Source organism: Pelodiscus sinensis, chromosome 16 (assembly GCF_049634645.1).
Source record: "Pelodiscus sinensis isolate JC-2024 chromosome 16, ASM4963464v1, whole genome shotgun sequence".
Lineage (NCBI taxonomy): Eukaryota > Metazoa > Chordata > Testudines > Trionychidae > Pelodiscus > Pelodiscus sinensis.
The window spans coordinates 21,280,785-21,306,063 of NC_134726.1; the positions used below are offsets into that span (position 1 = coordinate 21,280,785).

The 25,279-nt window shown below is 45.3% G+C and overlaps 1 protein-coding gene across 4 annotated transcripts in view; it reads left to right on the forward strand.

Moving 5' to 3' along the window:
• Positions 1 to 25,279, forward strand: part of IQCK (IQ motif containing K) — a 124,506-nt gene that overhangs the window by 25,121 nt on the left and 74,106 nt on the right. For 3 of the 4 annotated variants that reach the window (XR_012896151.1, XM_075899410.1, XM_075899412.1), the window contains exons 5-6: positions 13,678 to 13,730; positions 13,878 to 13,955. Coding sequence is in view for 3 of the 4 variants with exons in the window: in XM_075899410.1 (XP_075755525.1) it covers positions 13,678 to 13,730; positions 13,878 to 13,955 (131 nt within the window). In the remaining variant the exon portion in view is untranslated. The remainder of the gene's footprint in view (positions 1 to 13,677; positions 13,731 to 13,877; positions 13,956 to 25,279) is intronic. The other variant, XM_075899411.1, reaches the window with a different exon arrangement.

Below are 25,279 nucleotides of genomic sequence, written 5' to 3' on the forward strand. Positions count from 1 at the left end.
ATAGCTATTTCAAAATAAGTGCTGTGTAGACACTTATATCGAAATAGGGGGCCTCCAGCCTTCCCAGGGTGCCCTGGTGGCCACTCCAGCCTCAACCAAGAACACTTCTCTCCCTCCCTCCTCCCCGGAGCCCTTAATGGGGTAGACTCTGGCTACAGTGCCTGTGCCAGCTCCAAGCCTGCTAGCTCAGAGCCAGCAGTCACTGCCCGTGGCCCAGTAGCCCCAAAACATGAGCCAGCAAGCCACTGGCAGCCAGCCCTCCAGCACTCTCCAGGAGCAGTCTGTCAGCTCCCAGGAGCCTGCCAAGGCCCGGAGAAGGAGGGCACCATCCTGGTCCAGGGTGGAGATAATAGACCTTATTCAGGTTTGGGGGGGATGCCCCCAACATCCATGATCGCCGCACTAGATGGAGAAACACGGCCGTCTATGGCAAGATAGCTGCCAGCCTGGCCACCAAAGGCCACATGCGAACCCAGGAGCAGGTTTGCACGACAATCAAGTTGGTCCGGCAAGACCCCCAACCCTGAGCCCTGAACTTCCCCTCCCCCTTCTTCCTCTTGCTTCCCCCTTCCAGCTCTCTCCTCCCAGGTTTCCCCCTCCCCTCTCCCACCATCTCTTTTCCCCTCACTTGCCTCCTTTCCTCAGTCTCACCAGAGTTTCACACCCTCCCCCCCTCAGTTTTGTTAAATAAAGACAGTTTGTGTTCATGAAAACACATGTATTTTATTTGACGTTAGGGAGGGGTAAGTGGAAGGATGTGAGGGAGGAATGAGGCACAAGCCCCCAGTGGGGCACACCAGGGAGGCACTTAATGCTCCTCAGGGTGGAAGCTCTCCCGCAGGGCCTCCTGGATACTGACAATCCCCCAATAGACCTCCAGGATGGCAGCCTGCAAAAAGTGCACCCAGGCTCGCAGCACCGCATCCACGAGAAGCACCAGAGTGCCCAGGGGCAGCTCTGGCTCCATGTTGCAGAGTGCTGTGGTGTCCCGAGTGAGCAGACCACGCAGAGACAAAATGCTTTGCTGTCCCTCATGGAGGTAGGCAAGCAAGCAGGGAAAGCTGAGAACCGGCTGTCCAGGGGGGTCCCTTTAAGCACAGGTCTCAGATAGCCTCAGGCAGCAGTCACACAAAGTAACTCCTGACCTGATGCCCTGCCAGACCTGGTTCCGGCCGTCCTTAAATGCGATTGAGTGTCCACTTAGTATGGATGCGCTGTTTTGAAATAGCAAAACGCTATTTCAAAATGCATTTTGTGTGTAGATGCATTATTTCGAAATAACTTATTTCGAATTAACTATTTTGAAATAAGATATTTCGAAATAACGCTGTAGTGTAGACATACCTTTTATTAATTACAAGCAAAATCTACTGCCTAACATGCATAAAATATTGTAAATGATGACTAAAACCCATTTACAATATTTATAGAGTCATGAGATCATTTCTTGAAAGAAATTTAGTGCCTTTACTTCTGCTTCACCTTCATTACACAGATCCTTTTGTGGATTTTTATATGTGTGGTGTTGGTATTTAAATATAACATGAACAAGTTGAATTAAAGTATTCTTGATGTAACAGTTAAGTATAAATTTTCAGCATGTCACAAATGTGCTTGAAGAAATATGAAGCTACAACAATGTGCATATGTAAATTAACATTCTTGCTTATGGTAGCTTGTCTCCTCTTCCTTCCCCTCCCCCTGTACTTACCTGGGTTTCCAAACACATGATGCTCTCTTTGACATCAGCTAAAAATATATCAGCTCCCAAATTAGGTGGACCCCATTCTGCCTGAATAACTGGTCTTAACAGGCTGGTGGCCAAATTCATATCTCCTTCCCTTCGGGTATGTCTACACTACCCCGCTAGTTCGAACTAGCGGGGTAATGTAGGCATACCACACTTGCAAATGAAGCCCGGGATTTGAATTTCCCGGGCTTCATTTGCATAAGCGGGGAGCCGCCATTTTTAAAACCCCGCTGGTTCGAACCCCGTGCAGCGCGGCTACACGGGGCTCGAACTAGGTAGTTCAGACTAGGATTCCTATTCCAAACTACCGGTACACCTCGTGGAATGAGGTGTACCGGTAGTTCGGAATAGGAATCCTAGTCCGAACTACCTAGTTCGAGCCCCGTGTAGCCGCGCTGCACGGGGTTCGAACCAGCGGGGTTTTAAAAATGGCAGCTCCCCACTTATGCAAATGAAGCCCGGGAAATTCAAATCCCGGGCTTCATTTGCAAGTGCGGTATGCCTACATTACCCCGCTAGTTCGAACTAGCGGGGTAGTGTAGACATACCCTTCTTGACCCATGGCAGCTTCACAGCTATCTGCCACACCTTGCTTTGAGACATGTCTAAGTACAGGCAGTCCCCGACTTACGCGGATCCGACTTATGTCGGATCCACACTTACGAACGGGGCTTTTCTCGCCCCGGAGCTCGCGGGCGGCGGGACCGCCCAGAGTGCAGCGGTCCCGCCACCTCAACCTCCGGGGCGAGAAAAGCTGCCCCGGGTCTCCCTGATCTGCTGGGGGGGGGGGGAGGGCGCAGCTAGTGCGCCCCTCCCCCCCCAGCAGACCAGGCTTTTGTTGCGGGACGCCTGGGGTAGAGCAGCTGGGGTGCTGCCGGGTTGGTCCTGTGGGGACCTACCCGGCAGTGCCCCAGCTGTTCTGTCCCAGGAGTCCAGATTCAGCCGCTGTTGAAACTGATCAGCGGCTGATTCCAGGAAGCCGGGGGCAGAGCAACTCTGCCTAGGGCTTCCTGTAGTCAGCCCCTGATCAGTTTCAGCAGTGGCTGAATCTGGAGCCAGTTCCGACTTACATACAAATTCAACTTAAGAACAAACCTATAGTCTCTATCTTTTACGTAACCCGGGGACTGCCTGTAAATAATTTTTACCCCCAGAAACAAGTTCCTGTATCTACCCCAACTCCCAAGATGAAGCACAGTCCTATCTGATATCTGCTCCCAGGCCATCATGGTGTAAAGAAGAGGCATCAACTGGTTCTATAACATGTCCCTCCTGCTATGCCAGTTCACACTTGCTTCACCACCACAGACTGTAAACCTCCAGGCAACTGGAAACCCATCTATGTTCCCAGTAAACTATACTGTGCTACAGATCCATATGGTCTGCATGGCCCATCTGCAAGTTTCTAGAATGCAAACAAAAATGGAAAGTCTCGTCAGTGGAGGAACAGTGAACAGAACACTAGGCCATTTTTAGTCCATCATTAACTAAGCTACTCTGTGGGTATGGAGAATTAAGCAATACTGCCCAGTCTTTGTAGGAACCAAGCCTACATGAAATCTGCAAATCTAATGTATGTAGATGCTTGAATATGATAGAATCATAGAATACTAGAACTGGAAGGGATCTTGAGAGGTTATCGAGTCCAGTCCCCTGTCCTCACAGCAGGACCAAGCACCATCTATATCATCCCTGACAGATGTCTGTCTAACCTGTTCTTAAATATCTCCAGAGACGGAGATTCCACAAGCTCCCTAGGCAATTTATTCCAGTGTTTAACCACCCTGAGAGTTAGGAAGTTTTTCCTAATGTCCTGCTACCCTATTCTTCTTCAATTTCAGAAGTAATATTTTTCTCTGTAATATGACTCCTTCCCACTGCAGACTTTGATTTTTGAACATTACGACTTCTTTCACCTCTAGATCCTGAAGTGTAAATATCCCATATATATGCCCCTGCTGTCTTGTTAGGGAAATCCTAAAGGAGAGCCCTTAGCACTTAAAGCTTAGGGAGAGATAAGCCCCCATTTGTTATTGCCCCCATTTCCAGCCTCCATTTTCAGCTACGCCTCCCCCCATTTGTTATTGCTCCTTGGTTCTCAAAACTTGCACTCGAGGGTCTGCAGGTGGCACCTGACTCCCCGCCATTCTGTGTCCATACGGTGGCCTTCTCAGTTGTAGGCTGCATGGGCCCCAAAGCACATTTTGTAAATATGCCTAACTTTGCGGATGTTCCAAAAATACCTATTTTCACTAAATGCCCAGCAAAGTTCATTACAAGCTTTGGGTGGCTGCTGGACCTGCTGTGAAACATAGAGGTCAATGAGTATGGAAATCAGGCCCCCATGGTGTCATTGCCTTTAACCACATTATATAATGCAGTGTGTCCCACTGGACCCTTTTTGTGTTGCAGCCCTTCAGTTTAACCTGTTTGTCCTAGTTAAACCAAGCCATGCCCCAAAACGTGTTATATGCTGTGACGTCGCTGGGGGACTGTCTGCTCTAGTGGCTCTAGGCCCACTCTGGCTGGGAATTCACTGGTTGCTATGCTTGGGCTGTTGGCTGTGGACGACCTCTACTGGCCTCTCTCTGTAAGCACTGCCCAGCATAGGGTCGCCCCTGGGGGCCCTCGTGTCATGGCCCAACCGGTTCTCACCTGACCAGGGAAGGGGTTTGAACAAAAGAAGTGTGTGGCTTGGGGAGGAGGCAGTGAGAGCGTGGGGAAGCATGAAGGAAGCAGACTAACCAGTGTAGGGGGGTTCAGGAGCCTGTAACCCTTTCCCCCAAGGGAACTAGGGCCGTTGGCCTATCCTCTTATGCCTGCATCAGTCCTATGCTGTGTTGTATCTCAGAACAGCAATAAACCCTCTCTATTCTACTGGCTGGTGGAGTCACATCTTGCTGCGGACAGGGGTGGAGGGTTGGGGGGCTCCCTGACGTGCTGTCACATATGCCACCTAATTATCTACATATATTTGAGAGCGTTTGTCTCTTAGGGTATGTCTACACTACCAACCTAGTTCGAACTAGGGGGTTAATGTAAGCAACCGAAGTTGCAAATGAAGCCCGGGATTTAAATATCCCGGGCTTCATTTGCATCTTGCCGGGTGCCGCCATTTTTAAATCCCCGGTAGTTCAGACTCCGTGCCCGCGGCTACGAGGTGTAACGGTAGTTCGAATTAGAAAGCCTAATTCGAACTACCTACTCCGTGCCGCGTGTAGCCGCGGGCACGGAGTCCGAACTACCGGGGATTTAAAAATGGCGGCGTCCGGCAAGATGCAAATGAAGCCCGGGATATTTAAATCCCGGGCTCCATTTGCAACTTCGGTTGCCTACATTAACCACCCTAGTTCGAACTAGGGTGGTAGTGTAGACATACCCTTACTTATACACTAAGCTGTGTAGCGCAATCTGTTGTCAAAGTGGATGAGGATGGAGTGTTCGTTCTCTGCTTTGGTTAAGACAAGGTTAGAGAGTTTATCAAGAGCAGTCTGACTAGGAGTGCAGCACTGGAGAGTGTCTGAGGTAAAGGAGGAGAACTCCAGACAGAGATTATAAACAATACTTTCTAAGAGCTTAGAGGCAGAAGGTAGATGGGGCAGTAGTTGGAGGGACAAGTGAAGTCAAGTATATTTTATTTGAGATGGGTGGCATACTTGTTTTGTAAGGGGGAAAAGCCAGAGGAGAGGGAAAGGTGAAGGAGAAGGATGAGAATGGATGTGAAATAGGTCAGGTGATGGGATGGAAGGGAATCATTGGGGCAAGTGGGGGCATTAGAGGAGAAAAGTTCATGAGAAACTTCTGCATCTATGACAAGGGAGGAGGCGGGAAAGGGAAGATCAAGTTGTATTTTGTCAATTTCCTTTGAAAAGGAATTAGTGAGATCTGGTGCAGAGAGAGAAGTGGAAACAAGAGGCGTTTGAAGTTTAAAATTTTAATATACGCTGTTGCATGATAATGTCCACATACATAATATGAAATGTAGCAATATTAGTAATAAGAATAATCAATTGCTGGGTGCATTCTCATGTTTCAGGCTGACATGAATATAAAAGTAGACTGAAAAAATTACATTTTTACATTAGAGATGAAAGAGACCATTATATCTCCTAGTGTCTCCCCCTGCTGAAGCAGGATTTTTCCCTATGGTCCATTTTCTCAAGGCTTTATCCACTCTGCCTTCTTTTTCACCTCTTCTCACTTGAGAATTGAGTAAGGTATTCCTTTTCCAGAATAAAAATTGAACAAAGTCTAAACATTTTTGTGAGCGTTATCTGACATTCCTTTCAGGATGGACTCAAATAACCTCAGAAAAGTGAGTTTGCAGGTGGGACTCTGACAAAATATTACATTAAAAAGTATAGTAAATATTGGAAAGTGAATGGAAATGTTACCAATAAACTTCCTTGCTCATGATGAATTCAGCTAGATGTTAACAGTATTTTTGCACTGTATTGTACTTAACACATAATGTATAAGATAAAGAACGGAAAATGATTCCTGTGTATAGTTTGTAAACACATCAGCAGGTTAACAATACACATTGTGCAGACCTTTCCTGTGTTTGTCCTGATCAGTGCAGAGTAGAAGGAATGTGCCAAGAGCAGGTCAATTTGTGTCACTTTTTTCCTTCTAAAGGTAGGCCACAGTACAACCACAAATTTCACTGATTTGCAGTGATGACAGTTGCACAGTGTTTAAAAATTTCATAATGGGCCAAATTTATCCTTGGTGTAGCTCCACCATCTTTAGTTAGAGATACTCCAATGGTGAATTTTGCTGATTGTTTTCAGTGATGACTGAACCACTGTTTTGGTTAGTTACTCTTGTATAATTCATTGCAGAAGAAAAGGTAAGTTCCTTAGACTGAATGCTGGATAATTTTTACATTCCTGTCAAACAAATACAGATTTTACTTTCTAAAACAATTTGCTGTGATGGGTTCTTTAAAAAATGTCTGGTTTAATACTATGACTTAGAAAAAACATAGTATAAAGAGATTGAGCCAAAGTCTGCCAGTTGGTCTTAGGTGAAATCAAGGTCAGATCTTGGCTTTCTAGTTAAGATGTTAATTTTTGCTAAGCTAACAGAAAGCTCTCTTGTGAGGGAGCTGCCTTTCAGAGCTCAGAACTACAGATTGTTAGATGTTCTAGGAACAGCATCTGGTGTTGTCATGACAAGTCCAGTCAAACTCCTCCGGGAGACTTCTTTTGTTTCTGCACATCCAGATACTGGAATGTAAGTTAGCTGTACATGAATCCTAAGAATTTTGCTGATAATATTTTATCCTTATGTCTTTCCTCACACCTGTTTTCTAAAACACTGTTAAAATTTTCTTCTGTCTGAGGGCCATATCAATGTGTCAGCATATCTGCTTTTTATGCTGTGATTCTTGCATCCGGTAAAGACGTGGCATGGGCCACATCATACCTTCCTATGGAAGGGGAGCCCTCCCGTAGCACACAGACATCTCTTTGCAGGACAGAAATGGTATTATGTGGCACTACTGCTGTTCTGTTGCATCTTAAAAGACTTAAGGTAGCTAGGATAGATACCACATCATGCACCAGGCATATGGGAATTTCATCAGGACAAGGTCTGTGATCAGTGTGAAGTGATTCCCCTAAACCAGGGTTGCCCAACCTATGGGCCAAGACCCAAATATGGGTCACCATTACATTTCAAAAGGGTCATCAAGTGTCTTCCCAGGTGGCTCTACCCTTCCTCCTCCCACCATTTTTGAATTGCCTTGGGTCACCAAGTCTTCCTGAATTGTCAAAATGGGTCCCCATCTGGAAAAGTTTGGGAACTGCTGCTAAGCCATAGTGGAGGGGCTCTGTCAGCTTGGCTGCTAAACGCTCCTTTGTTGAAGAATGTGCTTTACCTCAAGGAAACAGTTTTCTGTGTTGACAGAGCACTGAGTGCCTCTGTCCCTAAGAATCTCCTGGAGCTCCCTGAGCGTACTGCAGATTTTCACCATGCCTAATGCAGGAGCAAGTCAGTCACTATTTATGCTTTAGGTTTGTGTTTCAAAAGAAAATATGACCCATCATCCGTGAACATTCTTTTATGCTGCAGACTACAGGTATTCTGGTTTGTACTTATGGCTTTGGGCCCCTAGGATCAATTATTTAGGTGAAAAATACAGTATAATTACAAATACAAAATCACCTCTGTTTAAAGATATTTGTATTAATTTTATTTTTCTAATTGATAACATGTACCTATTACCACCTATCAATTCAGCTGTATAAATTGTAAGATCACATACATTGAATCAATATACTAACATGGTGCTAACTGGGCAACACAAAATGCCCCATCCAGAAAAGAAAACATAAAGCCAATCTCCAGCACCCCTTTGACAAAAATGAAGTGAGTTTTGAAGGTCAGTAAAATTCAGGCTGATAAATTCCAGAATCTAGGTAGCCAGCTGAGGCCACTGAGTCTGCAGACCTTGAACGTTCAGTTTTGTGAACTTTTAGAAAGAGCCCCTTGCTTATCTCAGCTGTTAGGATGGAGCACTGAGAAACAATCTCTAGGAAAATGAGGATCCAGTCAAGACCCATGCTTTGAATTTTACTTCAAAACATACACTGTGCAGCATTGTGTAGTGAAAGTGAACAGCCATGTTTGGCACAAGTTTTCAAAGCTAGCCCCTTGCAGAGCACTCTACAAAATTCTGTGTGGTGGTGACAAAGCCTTGAATAATTTTGAGAAGGCCTGCATCTCAACCTTTTTGCTAAGCAAAAATTAAAAATAATGCTCTTGTCAACTTCTGCTCCCTCTGAATCCAAAAGCACCCAAGGATGCCAACCCAGCTAAGAGGAGAACTAATTCAACAGGCAGCCTTCATTGGCAAAGTTCCTATTAGTCCTGGGATGAAATTCAAAAGCTGTCCTACATTTGATCAATAGTCAACTACTGCCCCTATGAAGTTAAGGTGAGTTTAAGGGGTTGGAAACACAACTCCCTCTGTCCTAAAAGATTTACAGTCCTGGCCCTTTAAAATTCTTCTTGTGCTGCCAAGAAATGTCTGTCAATTTTCTGGTTCACAAGCAAAGAACAACTTAGACTGTAATCTCTTTGGGCCAGGGACTGTCTTCTTGTTCTGTATCTGTACTGTGTCTAGCACAATAGGGAGTTGGTCCATGACTAGCATGGTAATACTGATAATAACATTACTGATTAAAGGAGGAAGTCATGACATTAGCTGTCTGCAGCAATTTGCTCTTTTGAGGGTAGAGGACAAGGAGAGCTCACAGTAGGTCTCTTCACAGGAGGTCTCTCTTCAGAAATAGCTGCAAATGCATAAGGAACTGCAAGTGCGTTAGTCCTTTTTCCTGTGTCCAGTCCAGCTATCTGCTGTTCCCAAAATTTGGCATGGCATCCTGACAGTTGGTCCTGAATGCTGGCTGCATTTGGCCCCGAATCATTAATTCTGCCCTATGTTCTCAGTTCCAGCTATGGAATTACACTAGTCCCTGAATGCTGGCTGCTGCTTATAATCTTAGTTCTTTAATCGTTCTTGTTGCTCCTACAACTAGCTTCTTATTCCTGATAGTGTTGATCTTATGGCTAAATTGATGTACATTTATGGATATGGGAGTCTTGCAGTTAACTTCAACTAGATCATGATTTGGTCCTCCCTCCTTCCTAATCATCCTTTGCTTCTGGTTCTGTGTCCTTAGCTGTGTATAACCTGATCTTTATCTCCAAATGTTGCTCTTGATCCTGTGCATTAATTTTGGGAGATTGTACCTTGCTTAGGACTTTATTCTTGAATTTTAGTAAAGTGCAATGTATTTATAAACTGGAATGTGCACGTGCTTTGTGAAGGTCACATAAAGGTTCCACCACTCTCATTGGACCACCCAACAGATAGTGCTTTTAGCTGAGCAATGACACAATAGTTTGACTGTTCTGTGTGTGCCTGAGTATGCACAACACGTCCATGCTGGCCCCAAACAAAAGAAAAACAACATTTCTTCCATTTTTTTCTCTCTGCTTCAGAAGTGATTCAGTCTTTCAGCATGTCCCTTACATATCGGGTTGCCTGGCTATTTTAATAGTAGCTCTGGCAGCACTAGTGAACTGTATGGAATGAAACTTCAAAACTAAATAATGTTGTAAATGCCATGAGAAACAATGTATCTGCTGTAAAAAGAAAAGAAATGTTGTCATTATGTGGTTTATTTAGGGCTAGCTAATTTAAATAATTTTCAGAGCATTTACATAATATGCCTGCTTTCATTTCCCCAGTTATACTTTAGTATTTTCATTAACACTATGTTAGAAAGATACAATGTATTTGAATTGAATAGTAAGATATAATTCAAGGGTACATCTATACAGCAGCATTATTTTAAAATAATGTCGAGCTGGAGGACTTCTTACTCCCTCTTATGGTAACCCTCTTTTCATGAGGAGCAAGGGAAGTTGAAGGAAGAGTGTTCTTCCTTCAACTTCCTGCTGTGTAGACAGCGTCAAAAGCCAAAATAAGCTATTTTGACTTAAGCTACGCAATTGACGTAGCTGAAGTTGCATAGCTTAATTCGACTTTAGCGCTGCTGTGTAGACGTACCCTAAGAGAAAATAAACATTCATTTTACTACTGTGTATGGCAACAACAGAACAGCTTGTTTATTAGTGTCCAGTGCAAGTACAGTAGAATCAGCCAGTATCTTGAATAGAAAAGTGGCAAGTGAATTACATAATATTTGACTGCTTAAACATATCAAAGCAAAAATTTCAATTGTGTATCATTTTTGTAATTACAAAAGTCATCTTTAGACATATGTATCAATTTTGGTATGATCTTTAATGTTTCCAAGTAAGCTAAAATTATGCTGTCCTGAAAACATTTTTAATGTAGTCACCCCGCTTCCTGGATTTCAGAATACACTAATATTTATTTTTATACTACTAAATTCAGAGTCTAAATATATATAATTTTACTTGATTTGGGGTTTTTTGAACATTATTACAAAAGCTAAAAGGGTAACTTCAAATAATGTCAACCCCAAGTATTCAAAAGTCAGAAGTCAGCACCCGCCCTCCATCATAAGATTAGCTAAAAACCTGAATTTTTTTAAACTCAGGTTTTTTTTAGTTCTTTTTATTTGCCTTCTGATTTTTTTGAAGCACTTAAGGCACGGCATTTTCAAGCTTTTCCCCTTCCCTGAACATAAGGGCTAGAAATTTACATGAAAGTAGAGATTCTCACAAGTTGATCCAGGAGCTGAGGCTTCTAAAAAAAACACCTACTCTTATGAGAATCTCAATAAATCTGTGAAAGTTGGCAACTCCTATTTCAGTGATACTTTACCTGGAGGATGAAACATATAGTTCCAAAGAGTCCCTGGCCATAGTGCTGTTGCTTCTTCTTTCACAGAAAAGGACTAGAGACGATCAGTCACTATGCTCCTTCTGAAGGCCCTGCTTCCTTTCAGAGCTGCCTACTGAACCGGTCAGGTGCAGTGGGGTAAGAAGCTTGCATGACTTAAGCATAATGCTTCCCTCAGCTCCATTGCACTGATGTGATTTCATACTACTTCCATTGTATAGATGTGGTTCAGTGCTACAGGTTGGAACTCGCTGGTCCAGCACCCTTGGGACCTGAGCTGTCTGGAACTAAGGAATTTGCTGGACCAGGAGAGGATAATGCTCTCCTGTTGGCTGCTCCGCACCTGAGCTCCTCTCCCTTGGGCTTCCTGCCTTGCTGTTGGCCCTGCTAATGCTGGCCTACCACGGGCTCCCCATCCTGGTGCCCGCACACTGCACCAAGGTCTCCTGGAATTCCCAGCCAGGACAGCCTGGCCACTGCCACACAGTGTTCCCCGGGGTTCCCGGAGTGGGGCCATCCAGCCACTGCCAGCTCTGCTGCTGCCAGGGGTTCCATGGCCAGGATCCCCCAGGCACACCGCACTGCCACTAGGACTGGCCCTGCTGCCACTAGGAACTCACTGGGGTTCCCCAGCCGGGGCCGCTCACCTCTGCCTGCCCCTCTTCAGCCATGGGTTCCATGGCCAGGGGGCTGCCATCAGAGGTATCCTGGTGTTCCAAGCTGGGGCCACTGCCAGCCCTGCTGCTACGGGAGGAGGGGAAGAGGGATCCCCAGCCAGGCTGCCTGTCACCAGAAACCCTACTGCAGCTGAGGTTTCCCCAGCTGGAGCCAGGGTTCTCTGGCCGCCTGGCCCAACTGATGCCAGCGGTTTCTTAGCTGGGGCAGGAGCTCCCCTGGCCACTGCCATGGTCCAGTCACTGCTGGCCCAGACAGGGCTCTCCAGGCCATGTTCTCTCAGCTGTCTGAGACCTGCCTGACCAAAGAGTCCCAAATTCAGGAGGTTCAACCTGTATTATCTTTTCCATTGTAGAGATCCATTAAAAAAAAGAGTCTAGAGTCTTGTGTATCTTTGTAGTACACTGGTAAGGTGTTGTATGGAAAAGATTATTAAGGTTTCTATACACAATAGCCAACATTACTTTACAGATTAGATTACTTTTAGGCAAGATCCACAGTATGGGAGACAATCGACCTAATATACACATTCTAGCTACGTGAATAACATAGCTGGAGTCAACGTACCTTAGGTCAAATTTCCACTGTGTACCCACTGCAGTAGGTTGACATGAAAGTCTGGAGAAATTCTCCTATTGACCTTCCTTACTCCTTGCTACCCAGTTGAGTACTGGAGTTGATGGGGGTGCAATCAGCAGTCAATTTAGCAGGTCCTTATTAGTTCATAATATGTGTATCTTGTCTCCAGTTATAAATGAAAGGTAAAGCATATATTTCTGAATCTGTTCTTTGTGTGTGTTGCAGTCACTTTAACACTTTTATATGCCATGTTAATAAAAAGTGAAAAAGTGTTTATATCAAAGTGAAATTCTATTATGATGATGAAAAATATGTCATAAGTAGCTTAAGGAGACATTGTAAGAATGAGATAACACCTTTGAACACAATGTGCAGTAATACACAGGAGTTTCTTACATCAAATCCATTAATTCCTTCAGTCAAAGAGACCACAATTTAGAAAAAATGATATTGGGAAAGAATTTGTTATAAATACAGTGCCACAAACCTAAAGATCCTAGTGTAAATGTCTAAATGGACACATTTTCTTTACTCATATTTGGGCTTTAGTGACTCCACAATTGAAATTTTTAAATCTTTGGCTAAACCTTAAATCAGTGGTCCCCAATGTGGTGCCCGCAGTCGCCATGGTGCCTGCCGGGCCATTTCATGTGCCCGCCAAGTGATCGAGGCTCGCCCCGTCCCCGGGTGCACGGAGCATGGGCGGCGCCGGCCACTGGGTGCGCGGCGCATAGGTGGCCCCCCCAGTTGGATGTGCAGCACAGGGGCGGCACCGGCCCCTGGTGCGCAGCGCATGAGTGGCCCCGCTCCATGGCGCATGGCACAGGTGCAGTGCCAGCCCCGGGTGCACGGCACAGGAGCAGCACCGGGATGTGCCCACCCCGGGTGCGTGACATATGGGCAGCCTCCTCTGCCGGCCCCATGTGCGCTGCACATGGGTGCTGCCAGCTCCTGGGCGCGTGGTGTAGGAGCGGCGCCGGCCCCAGGCACACGGCGTATGGACGGCCCCGCTCCTGGGCGCACAGCGCAGGAGTGCCACCGGCTCCAGATGTGCAGTGCATGGGTGGCCCTGCCCCCATGCATGTGAGCGACCCCGCCCTTGGGTGCCCAGTGCGTGAGCAGACCTGACCCCAGGCGCCTGGCAACCCCAAAAGGTTGGGGACTACTGCCTTACATGCTTGGCAGTTGCAAAATTATAATAAACAAAGTAATGTGCTATATATTTTATTTAACAATGGCGATCAACTTTGCTGCAGTTCTACAGCAGTTGTTAAAATGTGACTAATCCAAAGGTAATAAATAATTAGAAACTATTTTCTATCTTTAGAGAAAAAGGACCAAATTTATCGCCTGTGATTTTCTGACTGAGTGGTTATACAAGTAAGTTAATCTTATTTCTAAATATTAACCATGTCCAATGATTCAGCAGCATTAATTTACAAATAGAATAACAATTGAGAATTGAGATGAATGTATGATGTTTTCCTATTAATTGTATATTTAAAAAATATATGGTGTAATTATCAGCCAGAATTTAAAGAGGAAAGATGAGCCGTTCACAGAATTCTTCTCCATCCCTTTTGTGAAGGACTGGCTAAAGGATCAGTAAGTATTCTGCAATATTTAAATAGCACTCTTTTTCTTTTTTCACATCTCCTCCTAAATTTCTCCCTTCCCCAAAACAACAGTTTAAATGTGCTTAAAATGTCCCCTCTGGAGCATTCTTCACTATTCTTGCATAATAAAGGGTCTTTGTAGTGTTTGTTAATTTGGTAGTTATATGTACCAGGATCATTTTCACAGAAAATGTTGTGGGAGTGTTAACCATTTCATTATGCTGAAGTGCAGGGTATTTCAAATTACTTGGTGGCATTATGAAAATCCTTATACTAATGAACAAATAGCCATGCTTTTAAATACTGCTTGCTAATGGGATGATTAGAAACATATTTTAGGTGCAGTAGTTTAGAAATGTGTTCCTCGAGTCTAGACTGTGAACAACTTGTTTAACAATCCCTGTGGTAACACTTGGCAGAGAGACAAATTTCATCTGTATATTATTCATGATTTTGTATCTAAGGGTACGTCTAGACTACATGCCTCTGTCGCCAGAGGCATGTAGATTAGGCTACCAGACATAGGAAAATGAAGCGGCGATTTAAATAATCGCCGCCTCATTTAAATTTACATGGCTGCCGCGCTGAGCCGACAAACAGCTGATCAGCTGTTTGTCGGCTCAGCGCAATAGTCTGGACGCGCGGGTGGCGACATCAAAGGTATTTGTCGACCACCCAGGTATGCCTCTGGGATGAGGCGTAGGAGCGGTGTAGGAGGCATACCTGGGTGGTCGACAAATACCTTTGATGTCGCCACCCGCGCGTCCAGACTATCGCGCTGAGCTGACAAACAGCTGATCAGCTGTTTGTCGGCTCAGCGCGGCAGCCATGTAAATTTAAATGAAGCGGCGATTATTTAAATTGCCGCTTCATTTTCCTATGTCTGGTAGCCTAATCTACATGCCTCTGGCGACAGAGGCATGTAGTCTAGACGTACCCTAAGAGAAATGATTCTTTCTGTTTCTGGGGGAAAGTGTTAATTATGTCTGTCTACAGCCTTCCCCAATACTTCTCCAAACTTGTATCATAGATTTGAAGGTATCTTTTCTTCTTGGTTGCATGATTTGTCCAGCAAAGCAGCTATTGCTTGAGAAAAGAATAGGGAAGAAATAATAATTCATAATGAAAGTAAGGAAATTCTATGGGGCAGATATTCAAGAGAATTCTCATTTGAGCACCTTTGATGATGCCACATAGGGCTATACCTGTTCATCATTTGTTTTTCTGACTAATGACGAATGGTTCGGGCCGGTCCTGAGTGGGGCCATATGTGGGGAGGCATATTATATGCCCGCACAAGGCTTGCAGTTTGAGGGAGGACAAGGTCCTCCTCCCTGACAAAACTGCACCTGTGCTTATGAATCTTATTTTTGGTATAATGGGTTTCTAAATGGGTCTGTCTAAATGTTCTCAGAGTAAGAATCAAAAGGGTATGTCCAGTGAGTTTTGATGGCTATATCTTAGCTTTAATTCTATAGAGTTTGCTACAATGTCTGGACCAAAAATGTTTTTTTCTTAACCTGCAAGTGTATCTTTAATATGAGGGACATTTTCTCAGCTATAACAAGAAAAAAACATTATTTTAGAAATTTAGACATTTCCCCTTAACAGATTGCTTCTCTTTCCATGTACGTTCCATAAGTATGAAATAACAGCAATGCAGTTGCCTTTTGTTTGCATTTTTTCAACAGTGTTCCCAGCTGAACTACCCTGAAATCCAAACACAAGAAACCAAATTAAGTAAAATTCAGTGGAGTGGGGTGTCAATGATCCCACTGGAGTTTTGATTTTTAGTAGGGATCTAATTATGGCTATAACTGCTCATCATTTGTTTGTCTGGCTTTCCAGCCCTCTAAAGCAAATTAGATAAATGTGTGGAAAAAATCAGTCAGATAGATTTATAATGTAGTGCTGTAAAAAATGCTAATATGATGAGATTCTCAAGTAGTAGTAATTTAGAAATACTACACCTTCATTATAGTTTATCTTCAACATGGCCTGAGAATGAAAGGCAATAGCATGTAGTTCTGTCTGTGACTAAACCTGGGTAGTAGTGTCCTATGCCCAAGGTCAGCTCATGCCCAGGTATCTGACTGGGGTTACAAGAGCTATACAGTTTGTGAATTAACAGTAATATGCAGAACATTGAAAGAATATGCAGTTTTGGTTTTGTTAAAATTTTATATAGTGCTATTTGCTCAATAGTAAATTCAGAAGAATGTCTGTCCCCCCCAATGGGGGACATTGACATTGCTGAAACCTATCTGTGTGTACTGAAACAAAAATAGAGAGATATGGGGGAAATAAATTATCATAGTCTTTATCATATTGAAGAGTGAAGATAAGATATACTGGAACATAAACAATTCCTCATGCAATGCTAGTTGCTTTATGTGGAACATGCATATCTATCTGTGTTTGTATATACAGATTAATTTTTTTCTCTCCTCCTCCTTTTAATATTCTAATTAGGCAAAGTCTGCTGGTCTCAGCTGCCTTTATAGTTGACTTCATTGTCAGTTCTCAGCTGGCCAATAGGGGTAATTTTTCATGGGTGGTTGATTTCTTTCTTTCTATAATGAGCCTAGTTCCCACAGGTTTTGTTTTATGTACACTGCAATATTTCATTGTTCTGTCACTAAATCAGTCATGCTCCACAACTTTCAGTATACATTTCATTTGCACAACTTGTGTCTTTCTTATAGCTTGTTTCCCTATGCTTTAATACATTGGAAAAGAATAACCAATACCTTTACTAAGAAAGGGCAAACAACTCAATATGGACCATATGCTGTACAGGATGTCCCTGTTATAAGTCGCCCTGGTATTCATCCATTCTGCACTAAAATCATTGATGCTTGTAGGAACTGATGCATTATAAGTCTTCCCATTCCTCGCTCTTAAGTCAGGCAAAAAAAAAAAAAAAAAACCAACAACAAAAAAAAAAAAACCGATTTGCACAAGTAGAAGTCAGCCATGGGAAAAAATGTCCCCACTTTAAATTGTTTTGCTTTAAGTCCAAGTTTTTTGGAAGAATATCTTGGACTTATAGCGAGGATGGCCTGTATGAGTCCAGCCGCACAGTTCTGATTATAGGCTTGTGGCAGAGTTAATGTTGCTATAGGAAGCGTAGCTTTTTTCATTTCATGATTTTATTTCCATTGAATTGACATAGTATTTTTGCATTTAATTTATATATAAAGTATTTATATTGTGATCAGTGTTCCCTCTAAGATTTTCCAGCCATGAGCAGAGTGAGTTTTGACTTATGCATCAATATTGAGGTCATATGCGCTGGTTTGGATGTGTGCCACCATGGCACCCAATTTAGTAATGCACACATGTTCCTGGCATCTGGAGCAAAAACCCCTTTCCTCCCCACCATGCAGCATGTCCTTTCCCCTGCCACCGGAGCAAACACCCCTCTCCCACCATATGGCAGGTCCCATTCCCGACCTCAGCCCCCTGAACAGGCTCCAGCCCCCTGAACAGGCCCAGGCCCCTCTGCATTGCAGCCCCAGCCACTAGAGGAGGCCTCTGCTCCCCCACCTGCCACGCAGCTGCGGCAAGTCCCGGTCCCCCTCCCCAGCGGCATCCTCACTACACTGTGTGTGGGTATGTCTACATTACAACATTATTTCGAAATATCTTATTTTGAAATAGTTATTTCAAAATAGCTTATTTCAAAATAACGCGTCTAGACACAAAATACATTTCAAAATAGCATTTTGCTATTTCGAAATAGCACGTCCACACTGATAGGATGTTGAATTGCATTTAAGGCTGGCCAGAACCGGTTCTGACAGGGCATCCGGTAAGAGTTACCTTGTGTGGCTGCTGCCTGAGGCTATCTGAGACCTGTGCTTAAAGGGATCCCCCCCAGAAAGCCGATTCTAAGGTTTCTCTGCTTGCTTGCCTGTTTCGCTGAGGGACAGCAAAGCATTTTTTTCTCTGCGTGCTCTGGTTGCCCTCACTCAGCCACCACAGCACTCTGCAGCATGGAGCCAGAGCCACCCCTGGGCACTCTGGTGCTTCTCCTGGATATGTTGCTGCGAGCCTAGCAGGATGTTCTGCAGGCAGTAACAGTCTCCCTGGTGTGCCCCACTGGGGGCTGGTCCTCTTTCCTCCTTCATGTCCTTCCACTTACCCATCCCTAACCCCCCTTTCTGCTGTCCAATAAAAGACACGTGTTCATTACAACAAAACCTCTTTATTGAACAAAACTGGGTTGGGGGAAGAATGAAACTGAGCTGAGACTGGGGAAAAAAGGTGGGAGAAGGAAGGAGGGACGGTGGAAGAGGGGAGGGGGAAACCTGGGAGGAGGGAACTGGCAGAGGGAGGCAAGGGGAGAAAGGGGGCGGAGAAGCTCAGGGCTCAGGGTTAGGGGTCTCGCCAGCCCAACTGTCTCCCAGCACTGCAGGTGCAGGGACCTCGGCGTCCCTGGGGGTTTGGAGAGGGTGAGGAGGAAGAAACGGGAGAGGGAGAAGGAATGGGAGGAGGAGTGGTAGCTGGGGAGGCAGCAGGGGCTGGAGCAGCAGGAGGCTGCAAGCTCTGCCCCAGGGTCGATGACCACCTGGGGGACACGGACCGTCCCGCCCCCCAATATACGGTCCACGGCATCAAAATAAAGGCAGGGGTCTGGGTCTGCCCCTGGTTGGGAGCTGCCCCCTGTAGCCCTGGCATATGCATGCTGCAGCTCCTTTATTTTCATGCGAACCTGCTCCTGGGTTCGCACGTGGCCTTTGGTGGCCAGGCTGGCAGCTATCCGCCTGTAGACGGTTGTGTTCCTCCGTTTAGTGCGGAGATCATAGACGTTGGAGACATCCCCCCAAACCTGAATTAGGTCCCTGATCTCTGCACAAGGCCAGGCAGGCACCTGCCTTTTCTGGCCCCTGGAAGGCTCCTGGGAGCTGGAAGACTGGTCCTGGGGAGCGGTGGAAGGCTGGCTGGCACTGGGTGCCTGGCTCATGCTTGGGCCACTGGGTCAGGTGCAGTGACTGCTGGCTCTGGGCTGGCAGGCTTGGAGCTAGCACAGGCATCGTGGCCAGAGTCTACCCCTTTAAGGGCTCCGGAGAGGAGGGTAGGGAGAGGAGTTTTCTTGGTTGTGCCCAGAGTAGCCATCAGGGCACCCTGGGAAGGGCTGGAGCCCCCTTATTTCGAAATAAGCGACTACACAGCGCTTATTTCGAAATAGCAGTTTCGAAATTGGCGCTAGTCCTCATGGAATGAGGTTTACCAATTTAGAAATAAGCCCTCTGCGGTTTGGCTGTGTAGATGCTGGTAAAGTTATTTTGAAATAACGGCTCTTACTTTGAAATAGCTTTGCTGTGTAGACATACACTCAGTGGGCCCTGCCTGCCAGAGCAGCCACCTGCTGAGCAAGTGATGCTAGGGTTGCCAGATGGTTTACCCAAAAATACCGAACACCCCCTCTGTCTCCCCCCCAAAAAAAAAATCAGGGAAAAAATTCTGTGGAGGGAAAAAAAATGGGTGAGCAAAAAAAAAAAAAAAGGGAGTTAAGCAAAAAAAAAAAAAAAATTAAAAAATAAAACAGCATTAAAACATCTTTAAGTGCTTGCAGAGTCAGAAAAGGGATAGCAAGAGGGGAGAAGTTGAGCACTAAGATCCAGGGAAGGCTTCAATTCTTTAGGCTTTTTGCTGGCGGCCATTTTGTTTTCTTCATGGAACCAGAACGCAGCTTCTCTGCAGAATCAGGTAAGCGGGAGGGGGGGGGGGCAGTTGCCGAGTGTGTTGTAGGGTTGCCAGTTGTCCGTTATTTTCGCCTCCTGTCGGGGGAAAAAATCAGAAAATACTGGACATTTTTTGTGTCCGGTATTTTCTTAATTTTTTTACTAGACAGGAGGCAAAATACTGGACTGTCTGGGTCAATACCAGACACCTGGCAACCCAAAGTGCTGCTGTGTGGCTCTACAGAGGAGGTGGGTGAGGGAAGAATTCTTTGTGCACAGCTGTGCAGACTCACACTTTAGCCTGAACTATGATTGCGATATAAGTTTTTATGACTGAAAGTTCTCTTAGAATAATGAAGTTTGATTTACAGTCAAGATTGTCAAATATACTGTGAGAAAAATGGGAAAATATTTTGGTGTACTTTGTCTTCCTAATAGGTCATATAAAAGATTACTGCTAATCGTTCAGGCTTATAGAATGTAGGGCTTGATTCACAGCACATGAAATCAACAGAAAGATTCCCATTTATTTCAGTGGGCTTTGGGTAAAGTTCATGTGCCTTTGATCTATGTTTCTCCTTTCTTCTAAGGCTGAAAATTCTCCTATGAAGTAGGTAAATGTCGTTAGCCTTATTTCTGTATGAATTAGCAAACTAAGGCATAGAATTATGGGAACTTGCACAATGTCATACAAGTCTGTGGATCCAGTAATAGGGCTTAGGTCGCCTGACTCCAGTCTCATGCGGTAACCAGAAATTCACCATTAAAAACTAAGGGTTCTACATCAAAAGACAGAGAATGTTACAAGGGGAAAATCACCATTTTGTGGTTTTCAGATTGAAAACACTGACATAGGTTAAAGACACCTGATGCAATTTTTTTATGTAATGACATAGGTATGCATGGCTTTGCACAGATAAATATAAAAGCAGGGCATTTTAACTTCCACTCAAATTAAACCTGGAAGGAATTTATATTGATTTGATTATGGAATCTGTTTCTAGTTCTGTAAGGGTACATTATTTCAAAATAAGTTATTTTGAAATAACTCCCCCCAAAATTATTTCAAAATAGTCCTTCCACACTACAAGGCACCATTGAAATAGCACAGAATTATTTCAGAATAGCACATCCACACTGATTGGAGCCTGCATCGCATTTAAGCTCCGGAAAGCGTTCCGGAGAGGGCACCAGGTCACTTCCTGTAGCTGCTTGCTGAGGCTAGCTGAGACTCGTACTTAAAGGGGCTCCTCCCTATGGCTATGTCTCACATGCCACTTCTCTACTGCCTACTCCCTCCCAGGACACCAAACTCATGCTCAGTGATCTGCCCTTGCAGATGCCACAGCACTAACAACATGGAGCCGGAGCTGCTACAAAGCAGTGCCAGGCTTATGGGCCTTGTGCTGCACCTCATGTGCAATTGATGCACACTGCCCACGTGATGATTCAGGACCAAAATGAGTAGCCTGGACCAGGGGATCTCTTCACTCAGGCTGTGGTGCTCCTGATGCACCAAATGATCCATAATCCAGGGCTTGGGCCATACTATTTTACTAGGAGGGTAGTAAAGCATTGGAATAGGTTACCTGGGAGGGGGGGCGGGTAGAATCTCCATTCCTAGAGGTTTTTAAATCCTGGCTTGACAAAGTCCTGGCTGGAATGTTTTAGTGGTGCTGCAGGCCCTCCTGGACCACAAGGGCCGCTTCATGGACATTAATGTCAGATGGTCAGGGAAGGTACACGAGGCCCATATATTCCAGAACCCAAGCCTGTTCCAGAGGATGCACCCTGGCACAGTTCTCCCTGATCGCACCATCACGTCCGGGGACGTGGACATACCCATATGCATCCTGGGCAATGAAGCCTACCCCTTGCTCCCCTGAAACCCTAGACTGGCAGCCTGGACCCCACCAAGGAGCATTTCAGTGCCATGCTCAGCAGGTGCCATATAGAATCATAGAGCTGGAAGAGACCTCAGGAGGTCATCAAGTCCAGCCCCCTGCCAAAGGCAGGACCAATCCCAACTAAATCAACTCAGCCAGGGCTTTGTCAAGCCAAGACTTAAAAACCTCTAAGGATGGAGATTCCACCACCTACCTAGGTAACCCATTCAAATAGTTTTTTCTAATATCCAACCTAGACCTCTCCCACTGTAACTTGATCCATTGCTCCTTGTTCTGCCATCTGTCACTACTGTGAACAGCCTTTCTTCATCCTCTTTGAAACTTTCCTTCAGGAAGTTGAAGGGTGCTATCAGATCCCCCTCACTCTTCTCTTCTGCAGACTAAACAAACCCAAATCCCTCAGCCTCTCCTCATAGATCATATGCTCCTGCCCCCTTATCATTTTGGTCGCCCTCTGCTGGACCCTCTCCAATGCATCCACATCCTTTCTATAGTGAGGGTCCCAGAACTGAAAACAATACTCCAGATGTGGCCTCACCGGAGCCGAATAAAGGGGAATAATCACTTCTCTGGATCTGCTGGCGATGCTCCACCTAATGCACTCTAATATGCCATTAGCCCTCTTGGCTACAAGGGCACACTGTTGACTCATATCCAGCTTCTCATCCACTGTAATCCCCAGATCTTTTTCTGACAAACTGCTACTTAGCCAGTCGATCCCCAGCCTGTAACAATGTTTGGGATTCTTCAGTCCCAAGTGCAGGACTCTACACTTGTCCTTGTTGAACCTCATCAGATTTCTTTTGGCCCAATCCTCTAATCTGTCCAGGATACTCTGGACCTTATCCCTGCCCTCCAGCGTATCTACCTCTCCCCCTAGCTTAGTATCATCTGCAAACTTGCTGAGAGTGCAATCCATCCCCTCATCCAGGTAATTAATAAAGATGTTGAACAAAACTGGTCCTAAAACAGATCTTTGGGGAACGCCGCTAGAAACCGACTGCCAACCTGATATCAAGCCGTTGATCACTACCCGTTGGGCCCGGCAGTCTAGCCAGCTTTTTATCCATCTTACAGCCCATTTATCCAATCCATATTCCCTTAACTTACTGGCAAGAATATTGTGAGAGACCGTATCAAAAGCTTTGCTAAAGTCAAGGTATATCACATCCACTAACTTTCCCATATCCACAGAGCCAGTTACCTCATCATAGAAGCTAATCAGATTGGTGAGGCATGACTTGCCCTCTGTGAATCCATATTGACTATTCCTGACCACTTTCCCCTCTTCCAAGTGCTTCAAAATGGATTCCTTGAGGATCCCCTCCATGATTTTTCCTGAGACTGAGGAAAGGCTGACTGGTCTGTAGTTCCCTGGATCATCCTTCTTCCCTTTTTTAAAGATGGGCACTACATTTACCTTTTTCCAATCATCCGGGATCTCTCCTGATCTCCACGAGTTTTCAAAGATAATGGCCAAAGGCTCTGCAATGACATTTGCCAACTCCCTCAGTACTCTCGGATGCATTAAATCCGGGCCCTTGGATTTGTATATGTTTAGCTTTTCTGAATAGTTCCTAACTTGTTCTTTCCCCACGAAGGGCTGTCCACCTCCTTCCCCTACTGCATTGCTTCGTGCATTTGTCTGGGAGCTGACCTTGTCCATAAAGACAGAGGGAAAGAAAGCATTGAGTACTTCAGCTTTTCCCACATCATCTGTCACTAGGTTACCTCTCTCATCCAGTAAAGGCCCCACACCATCTCTGATCACCTTCTTATTGCTAACAAGCCTGTAGAAACATTTCTTGTTATCCTTCACATCCCTTGCTAGCTGCAATTACAATTGCACTTTTGCTTTCCTGATAACTCCCCTGCATTTTTGAGCAATATAGCTCCCTAGTCATCTGTCCAAGTTTCAACTTCTTGTTAGCTTCCTTTTTGTGTTTAAACTCACCAAGGATGTCCCTGGTAAGCCAATCTGGTCACCTACCATATTTGCTTTTCTTGCTGAGCATCGGGATGGTTTCTTCCTGTGCCTTCAATAAGGCTTCTTTAAAATACTGCCAGATCTCCTGGACTCCTTTCCCCTTCATGTAAGCATCCCAGGGAATCCTGCCCATCAGTTCTCTGAGGGAGTCAAAGTCTGCTTTTCTGAAGTCCAGGGTGTGTATTTTGCTACTCTCCTTTCTTCCTTTGGTCAGGATCTTGAAATCTACCATCTCATGATCACTGCTTCCCAGGTTGCCACCCACCTCTACTTCCCCTACTAGTTCCTCCCTGTTTGTGAGCAGCAGGTGAAGCTGTGTATGGCCCCTGGTCGGTTCCTTCAGCACTTGTACCAAGAAGTTATTCCCAACATTCTCCAAAAACTTCCTGGATTGTCTGTGTACTGCTGTATTGGTCTCCCAACAGATGTAAGGGTGATTGAAGTCTCCCCCATGAGAACCAGAGCCTGCGATTCAGAAGCTTCTCTCAGTTGTCTAAAGAAAGCCTCATCTACCTCATCCACCTGATCCGGCGGTCTATAGCAGACACCAACCACAACATCACCCCTGTTGCTTCCACCTCTAAGCTTAACCCATAGACTCTCAACAGTCTTTTCTCCCTCTAAATACTGGAGCTCCGAGCAATAGTACTGCTCTCTTACATACAATGCAACTCCTCCTCCTTTTCTCCCCCGCCTGTTCTTCCTGAAAAATTTATACCCTTCCATGACAGTGCTCCAGTCATGCTGGTCATCCTACGAAGTCTCCGTTATTCCAATCAAATAATAGTTCTTTGACTGGGCGAGGGCTTCTAATTCTTCCTTTTTGTTTTCCAGGCTTCTCGCATTGGTGTACAAACACCGTTGATAACCAGTTGATCGCCCTACCTTCTCCATCCTAATCAGGGGTCCTCCCTTGTTGCTCATTCCTCCTTGTGTTTCTCCCCAGTATCCGATTTCCTCACTTACCTCAGGGCTTTGGTCACTGTCCCCCAACGAATCTCGTTTAAAGCCCTCCTCACTAGGTTTGCAAGCCTGCCCACAAACATGCTCTTTCTTCTCTTGGTTAGATGGATCCCATCTCTTCCTAACAATCCCTGTGCTCAGAACAGAGTCCCATGGTCGAAGAAACCATGGCGGTTGAGTGTGCCTTCAGCTGCCTAAAGGGGAGGTTCAGGAGTCTCATCACCTGACTGGACCTCAGCAATCAAAACTTCCCCCATGTGGTGGTGGCCTGCTTTGTGCTCCATAACATATGTGAGAGCAAGGGGGAGACTTTCCTGCCAAGATGGGGGGCAGGGGCTAAGTGGCTGACCAGGGCTTATGAGCAGCCGGACACCACTGCCATATGGAGAGCACATTAGGGGGCTGTGCTCATCCAGGAGTCCTTGAGGGAGAATTTCAGCCAAGGCCACATGTGAGGCTCTCCCCACAAAGGGCTTCTGCATTGCCCTTGTGTGCCTTTCCTCACCCACATCTCCCTTCCCCAATCTTCTTTCCCACCTTCCCTCTCCCCTAAGAGCAAATAAAGAGCCTTTTCTGTTTGGAAAAAAAACCTGTTATTTTTTATTTGGGGGATATACACCAGGGGAGGGACCAGGGAAAGAATCTGGGAGTGGGGAGGAGGGGAAGAGGGGCTTAGGGATGGGGCTGGTATTGGCACCTGTCTCAAGTACCTTGGGAGGCTTTGCCTTTCTGGGAGGTCCCACCGCCATGTGTTTGGGGGCTCTAG